The sequence below is a fragment of the Monodelphis domestica genome, chromosome 4 (genome assembly GCF_027887165.1).
Source record: "Monodelphis domestica isolate mMonDom1 chromosome 4, mMonDom1.pri, whole genome shotgun sequence".
NCBI lineage: Eukaryota > Metazoa > Chordata > Mammalia > Didelphimorphia > Didelphidae > Monodelphis > Monodelphis domestica.
Window position 1 is genome coordinate 73,821,388 of NC_077230.1, and position 9,411 is coordinate 73,830,798.

The window sequence follows — 9,411 nt, forward strand, 5'->3', positions numbered from 1 at the left end:
ATTTTGTATTTATATTCAGTTCTCATTTGTTAGTACAGATAAAAGTATGGTTTTTGTGCAGCCTCCTCTCCCTGCCCTTTATATTTGTCTAGTCTTCTTTTTATGTAACCCATTACAGGATATGAATTCAGCCTTCTTCCTCTTCCTTTCTTCCCTATTTTTTTCATTCTCTTGTCCCTTTATTCTCATAAGATTATCAAAATCAAACTGCTCCTCTACCCTCTGACTTATTACTTCCTCTGACTTATAAAGACATCAGGATTCTAAGGAAAGATTTATTTTTTCTCCCTCCACAAGGATTTGAATATTACTTCATTGTTGTATAATCTCTTTTATTTAGTTTTTGTATTTACTTTTCTATACTTCTCTTGATTCCTGTGTTTGTATTTCAGAGTATCTACTTAATTTGCATCTCCTTTTCTACAGTATTTGGAAGTCTTCTATTTAATTAAAAATCCATTTCCCCCTTGTAAGATTATACTCAGCTTTGGCAGATGTTATTTTTGGTTTGAAACCATTACCTTTTTGCCTCTTGGAATATTATATTCCGAGCTTTCCTCTCCTTGGCAATCAGTGGTATGAGAGCCAGATGATCTAAATTCTCATCTACTTGTCATTCTTATTATTCTAGTTACTCATCTAGACTACTCAGGTTGAGAGATATGTTAACTTATCTAAAGGAAAGTCGGTTTCTTTAAACAGATTGCCTTTTCTCTATACTATTCTATGTTCTTCCAGTCTTTAATATTTACCTAAAAATTAAACTCTTTAAGGAAGACTTCTGATAATAACTTGGCATATGCCTCATCTCCTCAACCAGTTATTACACCAATGATGCCTTCATTTCTTCATATATGTGATATTATATAGGTACATGAATGTATGTGTTCACATTATATCAGTAAGTGTCTTAGTAATAATTAGGCCTCACAATCAACAGGGAGGAGGAGGGATGGAACCTGGGAGCCAGGAAGACCTGAATTCAAATCCTGACTCATGCTTAACAGCTCTGTGACCTTATGCAAGGTAGCTGCCTTGTTCTCATCTATAAAATGGGGATAATAGTAGCACTTACCCTCAGGGTTGTGAGGATCAGATGAGATAACATGTAAAACCCTTTGCAATAAAGTGTTATATAAATGTTAGTTATCATTAGCAACATTTAACTTTTTTTTTTACCTAACAAAAGCCACATGCAGAGCATTCCAAAAGACTTTGTGGAGTTTAATAGTTTTAAAGTTCTATAAGACTCCTGGGACACTATATTTAAACTGCATCTGGAATAATGAGTGCTCTCTGCCCCGCAGGTGCACAATAAGTAAATAATCATAAACATATTTCACAGCCTTGTATTATCTATTACATTTCCTTCATTGGCAATATTTGTGTAACTTTTTCATTGGTAATTTAACTCAACTGTGCAAAGAGAAAAACAAGACAATCCATGTCATCAGGAACTTATAAAGAAAGAGTTGCAGCTTGTACACTGATAAGCAAATAGAAAATCATTTCAGAAGAAGAGAGCTCTGAAGTTAGAGTGGATCAGGAAAGGCTTCGCATAGGAAGTGGCACATGAGTTAAGCCTTGAATGAAACCAGGCATTAAGAGTCATAGCTGAAGAGGGAGGACAGCCCAGACAGGAGATCTAGCTTCTATAATTCTGAAAGCCAGATTTAGGGAATAGCTACTAGAACAATTTAACTAAAAGGTAAAGTAGTGGGAGCAGCAGGGGGGGAAGAAAGGTACCTACAGGAAATGTCTGTAAACTTGTTAACCATCAATAAATATAAAAAATAATCAATAATCATGAAGTGCCTGCTATGTGCATAACACTGTGTCTGGGGATATAAAGAACTGCAAAAGAAGGGCCCCACCAGAATAGAGCTCACAATCTAATGGAGTTGGGCTAAGGACTTTAAATGCCAGAGTGAAGCCTTTCAGCGCCAAATCGAGAATATTGTATTTTGTTTAGAGCCATCCTCAAAGATTTAGAACTGGAAGCCACCTCAAAAGCCATCTAGTTCATCCCTCTCATTTTACAGTTGAAGAAACTGAAATAGGGAGCCAGTGAAGATTTTTCAGTAGTTGACATTTGGCAAGACAGGATAAGAGGACAAGAAATTTGAAGGTGGAGGAAAGTATTGGATCAAACCTGAGAGAAAGAAAGTAGGTCCATGGCAGAGGAAATGGTTTAGAAAAGAGGACAGAATGGAGTGATTAAGTACCTGGTAACAAAGAGGTTAAAGGATAGGAGGAATTTCAACGTTCTGTCTTTTAGACAGAATACTTGTGGATAGTAGTAAGAATATGGGTGGTTTCACCATCCTGTACCTAACTAAAGTGGAGTTGAAGGTATAGATAATAGATGTTAGGAAGTCAGTGGTATCAACAGGTATAGCAAATCCCCAAGTCTAAGAGTTAGACCACGTGAAAAAAAATAAGGAAGGAATTGAATGCCAGTAGAAAACTTCAGTAGGAATCTAGACTGGATGGATAGATTGAACTTTGAAGGAGGAGAGGCTTTTGAAGGAAGTGGATAAAGGAGTTTCGGTGGAAGTGTCAGTGAGGAGTAAGGATTATGGCTATTCCTCCAGGCCTGTCTTTGAGGACATGAGAAGGAACACACAGAGATACAGAGTCTTCTGGACAGAGCCAGGTTTCTGTTAGGGAAAGAAGACGGAACATATATGAAGTGAAGCAATCCAGACTGAATTAGGAGTTTAATAAAGAAAATGGACATTAAAAGGAACAGAGAAAGACAAACATTCTTATTTGGTTCCAAATCTAATTATCTTTTTAAAAATTATATGTTCAGTTTTAAAAATTTGATTGTATCTAGTTTTTACCTTTTTATTAGAAATAGTAAGTAGTGGTAAACCTGACCCTGAATATGAATCCCCTCTGAAACATTCCTGACAATTCATCACCTATGGTATACCAGAATTCCTCTAGTGCTGGGAAACCCACAGTTTGCCTTGAGGCAGCCTAGCTCCCTTTTGGACATCAAAACTGAGTATTTTTATTTAGAATAATTGTGTTTCCTAACATTAAGTATTAAAAAAGATTAGGTCTAGCTTGCTATCTCCTTCTTTAAGTCCTGAATAAGAAAGTCAGATTTGTCCCATTTGATCTAATCCACTTTCAACTAATTTACTGCAACTTTTTGCAGGCTTTGTGAAGTGAAGAATATTATAAGTAACTGCATATTTACTCTGTGCATAACAGAAGATTATGAATAAGATTGAGTGTTCAAAACTAAATGTGCTGTTTGTTGTAGACTTACTCTCTATATATTTTTCTGACCTGATAAAATTCTCTTTATCAAATAAAATTTCCATCATTCCTACCTGGAATTACCATGGCCACTTGCAATACCCTACAAACAACTACCTGCAACAAAATATATCAAGAACTCCTCACCTCAATATAGATCCCTATGAATGTCTAATAAAATAATACCAAGATTTTAAACTCTTCTACTAAAACATAGAAGTCCTGTGATCAGGGGCAGCTAGGTTTCACAATGGATTGAGAGCCAGGCCTAGAGACAGGAGGTCCTAGGTTCAAATCTGGCCTCAGACACTTCCTAGCCGTGTGACCCAGGGCAAGTCACTTAATCCCCATTGCCTAGCCCAGGGGTCCCCAAACTATGGCCCATGGGCCACATGTAGCCCCCTGAGGCCATTTATCCAGCTCTCACCGCACTTCCAGAAGTGGCACCTCTTTCATTGGTGGTCAGTGAGAGGAGCACCGTATGTCGCAGAGTCACAAAGCTCAGTGTCACATACAGTACTACTTCTGGTGACATAATCCTTTGCATGGTGCCTTGTTCTGAGACTAACTGAATGAGAACGAGGCTCCGTGCAAAGGATTACGTGGCTGCACAGTGGAAGATGTCAGCATGGTGAGCGGTGATCTGGGGGAGGGGATTCAGCACTGTGTATAAATGCTGCCCAGTATAGTGGTGGCAGTGATGGGCCTGTGCAAGGTGTGACAGGCCCATCACAGCCAGTGCTGCAGCCTCTGCTATCCCAGATTTGTTCATAGTTTTTTATTTATTTATTTTTTTTTGGTCTGGCCCTCCAGTGGTCTGAGGGACAGTGAACTGGCCCCCTGTGTAAAACGTTTGGGGACCCCTGAGTTAGCCTTTACCACTCTTCTGCCTTGGAACCAATACATAGTATTGATTCCAAGATGGAAGGTAAGGGTTTTTAAAAAAAAAGGAGAAAAATAAGTAGAACCTAAAGGAAGTCAGCTCTTAATTTTTAGGAAGCATTAAGAATCTAATTAATTAGTTCTCAATTAAAATTTGAAAATCTGATTCAATTCCTTTCATAGTTTAATAACTTTCTAACTAGCCAAAACAAGTAATTTGTTTCACATTTGTTTTATGGGCATAATAGTAATTGCCCCCCTGCCTATCTCATAGAAACCATTGAGAAGGGTGACAGCTGGGTGACTCAGTGGATTTGAGAGCCAGGCCTAGAGACAGGAGGTCCTAGGTTCAAATCTGGCCTCAGATACTTCCCTGCTGGGTGACCCTGGGCAAGTCATTTAACCCCCATTGTCTATCCCTCACCTCTCTTCTGCCTTGGAACCAATATACAGTATTGATTCTAAGATGGAAGGTAAGGGTTTCGAAGCTCAAAGAAGCACTTTGAGATCATAAGATATTCATTGTGAATATGAAATTTGATAAAAATTGCTATCTTATTGCTTACTTGGCTTCCAAGGCCAAACATTCAGAATTAATGTCCATCTCCAAATCTTTACCTGCAAGTTGTTTACATGAACTGCTCTTACAGCTGAGCATGGATTTTCAAGGTCTGCCCAATATTTGATATATCTGCATAAATTTACCCAGTGATAATAAAGGAACTTAATCCTCTAGTGAAAGAGCTGCCCTAATAACCTCTATATTTTGACCAGAGAGCTTTTTTGTCAAGAGAACACCAAGTTGAGAGATTTCTGAGCTCATTACTTTGTTTTCACTGTAACCTTATCTTCTGTTTCTTTCTAGGCCATGGCTGTGCTCTTCTCAAATTTTAGCATTATAACAACAGCTCTTCTATTCAGGATAGTGCTAAAGTAAGTAATTTACTGTGAAAGAATATATCATACTTTAAAACTGTCTCACCCTGTTTCAGATGATATATCTGAACACTCTAATCTCAAGGTTCAATTTGGATTTTATTCCTAGGTTGTGTTGTTGTTGTTGTAATGGGCAAGTTATTTAACCCATCTGGAAAGCAGGGAAACTGAAATCACCACTCCAGTGAAAATTTGATGAAATCCTTTTTGAGAAGGTGTATTAAGTAGTTTGAGCTCTTCTATAAAAAGATAATTATGCAAGGTATTGCTATGTTAGCATTTTGTTTCTGAGGCTCCAGCTTTCTGCAGAGACTTTATAAGCATCCTTGAATCCTTAAGGCTTCTTTCTGATCCTTTCCATTCATTTCCCTGACCTCCTATCCCCCTCAATTAGAGTGTGAGCTCCTTAAGATAAGAGAAAATCTTGATTTCTCTGTTTGTATCTCTATGCCATATTAGTTTAATTTTAGTGCTTAACACACAGAAGCACTTAATAATTGCTTTTTCATTCATTCATCCTCCCAAAACATCATGTGCAAATATGGGGACCATCAGTTTTCCTTGTGTTTTTAGTTTGGGAGATAGGGATGTAAAATGTTGTATGTAAAATACTTAAGTATTTTTTAAATTGCCACTTTTCTCATTTTACTAGCTCTTACAAAAGGGAATTTGGTATGTTATAAATTGATCATATAGTAATAATACAATAAACTTAAACTTTTCACAGTATGACAATAACCATCAGATCTCTGTGGAACAAATTATCTCATCCTAAACTAGTCCTAAAGTTAAAACTATGAAAAGAATTGAACCAAATTTTCAGTCTTTAATGGAGAATTAATCTCTGAATCATATTTTTATTATTATAGTACTAATTTTAAATTGGGGTAATTAGGGATTATAAACTTTCTATTAAGTAGGCAGTGTTTTGAAGTATAGTAACTGAAATCATAAATTAAGCTATTATTCTAATACTATTTCTTGTTTGGAAATGTTTTTGGAATCCCCACATAAAGCTATTCTTCCTATTTATGTGCTTATGTGTTATGTTATATACTTTGTCATATGCCTTATATTTGTTATCTCTTTTGAGTCTAACAACAAACATGTGCTCTTTATAAATTATTTAAATTCCTTTAATGGTTATTTATTACAAATGGTTAGTTCTATTAAATTCCTTCAATGACTTATTATTTACTTAAGTATATACTTCAAAATAGTGTGTTTACTGGGTATTCTTTGATTTCCTAATTGCAAGAAAGAAGTTTTGATGTAAAAATTGTGATTTTTGCTTTGCAATAGAAGATTATTTTCCAGAAGTTTCTGACTTGCATGATTATAATTTGATATTTTAGTTGATGCTTCAAATGTTAGGGCTAAAGGTTGTTCATATACTACAATTAAAATACTATAATAATGTAGTTAATTATTCTGGTTGCTTTTGTGGAAATAATTTTGAAATGTTACTTTTTCTCAAATGCTATTATAAATTTATGATGTTTGATCTTTATAATATCTTTAAGAGATCATATTGTGTTTGTTATTAGCCCTTTGTGTTTTGAAGTGGTCTTTGTTGAGCAGCAGTAAAATTGGGGCCCAAGAATAGCAGAATAAGAGCTCTTCTAGACATTGTTAATGAGACTTTATTAATTTATCAAAAATAAACTACACTATGATATCTACTTTGAAGCCTGGAAAATTAATATTGTTGACATACTCTTAGGTAATAAAACCACTGAAAGCCAGGAGGTCCTATAATATAGATAAAAGCAGCAAAGTAGGAGATGGTAAAGTTTAAAAAAGAGAGAGAGAGAGAAATCTTAAACCCTGAAACTTAAATGAGCCATAAATAATGCAAAGTATTTCTTTTAGAAGAATGAAGGCAAAGAATATCTATGTCTAAAGCTTCATTTGTTTCTACTTACTTAAATGACATAATCGACTCCTTTTGTCACTTCCCAAATAACCATATACAGTACACATACAGTATACAGTAAACATACAGTATACAAATTTTACAAGATTGAGCCAGAATGGGATCCATGATTGGGAAAATGATAGTGAGATTCTATGCCCGGCTGCCATTTATTATGTGACACTGGGACAATCTCTTAATTTTTATATTCTTCAATTCCTTCACTTTTAATTAATACAATTCAAATGTATTGGCCTTCAGGCCTGGAATGTACTTCTTCACCTCTATGCCTTGGAATCCCTAGTCCCCTTCTAGCCTTAACTCAACATTTCTTTCTACATGAAGCCTTTCTGATCCCCTAGCTCAGTGTTAGTGAACCTATGGGATGGGACAGGTGTCAAAGATGGCATGCAGAGTGCTCTCTGTGGGCATGTGGCTGCCCCACCCCCAACCCAGAGTTGGGTAGAGCATGCTTCCCTCCCCCTCTCCACTACACCTGATGACATTTTTTCACACACACACCCCTTCACCCAGCAGCCCAATGGGAGCCCACAGGGGGTAAGGTGGGTGGTTCATAGGTAGCCAAGCCCTCAGGCCACTCCCCTCCTCTCTCTACCCTTGCTGAGGACATTCCTCACTTCACCCACCCTCTACCCAGCAGCCCAATGGGAGGGCTTTCTGCCCTTCCCTGTGTAGGGAGGGGCACTGCACTTGGTGGGGGAGGGGGAAGGAGGGGAGCATGGCACATGATCTCTAAAGGGTTTGCCATCACTGCCCTTAGCTGTTGGGATTGTTTTCATATCTGCCTCTGTATCTCTACCAACTAGCATAGTGCCTGGCACTTAAACAAATGCTTATTTGATTCATTGATACACCATTGGAAGGTTTGTCCACATTGATGAGATCATAGTTACACTTGAATAACCAAGTACATATGTTAAATCTATTGTTAATGAGTTTGAAATTCTGTCAGGTGGCCAGATAGGGATTTCCAATGGGCAGTTGGAAATATGGAATTAGAGCTTCGAGGAGAGCTTGAGATTAATATACATTTGGGAATTATACAGATTATAAATGAAGCCATGGGAATTGATAAACAAATGAGATCACCATAGGAAAAAAGGAAGAGAAAAGGATATAGGATATTATGTCAGATACACTTGAAATAAAAAATCCATCTTCATAAGCACCAGAAGAGGAAAAGACAACCAGCTAGTAGCCTGTCTGAAAAAAAATGGATGTTTTAGTGGGTTACTATATAATGTCAACATTGTGGTATTCAATGTGAGTCAACAGTATGCTATGGCAGCCAAGAAAGCAAATGCAGTTTTAGGCTACATTAGGGCAGGAATAGAGTCCAGGTATAGGCAGTTGATAATCAGACATGATTAGACCACATCTGGCATCATTATGTTTATTTTCGGGACCACATTTTTGAAAGGTCATTGATAAGTTAGATAAGAGAGTAACCAGGAAGGCGAAGGAAATATTAAATGTTTGTGTCATATTTGGTGATCAGTTGAAGAAACTCAGGATGTTTATCCTGGAAAGTAGATTTAAGCAGAGACCTGATAGCTGTCTTCAAATATTTAGAAGTCTGTCATACAGAAGAGTCATTATCCTACATATATTTTGTTTGCACCTAGTATTTGCTTGCCTGTATCCTTTATTAGAGAATGTGAAATCCTTGAGAGCAGGGTATGCTTTTTGCCCTTCTTTGTGTCACTAGTATCTGGCACATGGTAAATGATTAATAAATGCTTTTTTTATTTGATTAGACTTGAGTGCAAGAAGACAAGAGAAAGAGGCATAGGATACTACTTTAGGTTGTAACATGTTTAAAGGATGAGAGAATGATAATGGGACTATGGAATTTTTAGAATTAGAGGGGATATTAGAGCATTCATACTTAAGAGGAATTCCTATTTTAATATACCAATCTAATTGGCCTTGTCTGAGCTTCTTAGTTTTTGATAGGGAGACAGAAAAAGAAATGAATAGTGAGATAAAGATTGGGGGTGGGGGATGAAGGGAAAAAGAAAGGGAGGGAGTGAAGAGAAAGAGAGAGACACTACACTCTTGTAGTGTCAGAATCCCTAATGATCAAGAAGGAATTGGTTAAGAGTGTCAGATGCCACAAAAAAAGGCAAAGATGATGAAATGGGTGGGGGGAGCCCATTTCATTTAGCAATAAGATCATTTAGTAATCTTGGAGAAAGTTGTTTCAATAGTAACGGAAATATAAGGTAAAGTAAGGCGTATATAGTGAGAAAGATGGGGTAGCAATTGTAGATTTTTTTCCCTAGAAATTTATCAATAAGAGAAAAAATAGAATTAGTAGCAGGGTTTGAGAGGCATTTTTTTTAAGGAAGGGAGAGACTTGGATGAGTTTGTAGGGCATGGCA

General features: G+C 36.8%; 1 protein-coding gene across 4 annotated transcripts in view; it reads left to right on the plus strand.

Moving 5' to 3' along the window:
- The window catches only part of SLC35A5 (solute carrier family 35 member A5), a 40,996-nt gene that overhangs the window by 23,761 nt on the left and 7,824 nt on the right, over positions 1-9,411 (plus strand). For all 4 annotated transcript variants that reach the window (XM_007493677.3, XM_016433459.2, XM_056793460.1 and 1 more), the window contains one exon: positions 5,021-5,088. In XM_007493677.3, coding sequence (XP_007493739.2) covers positions 5,021-5,088 — 68 coding nt within the window. The remainder of the gene's footprint in view (positions 1-5,020; positions 5,089-9,411) is intronic.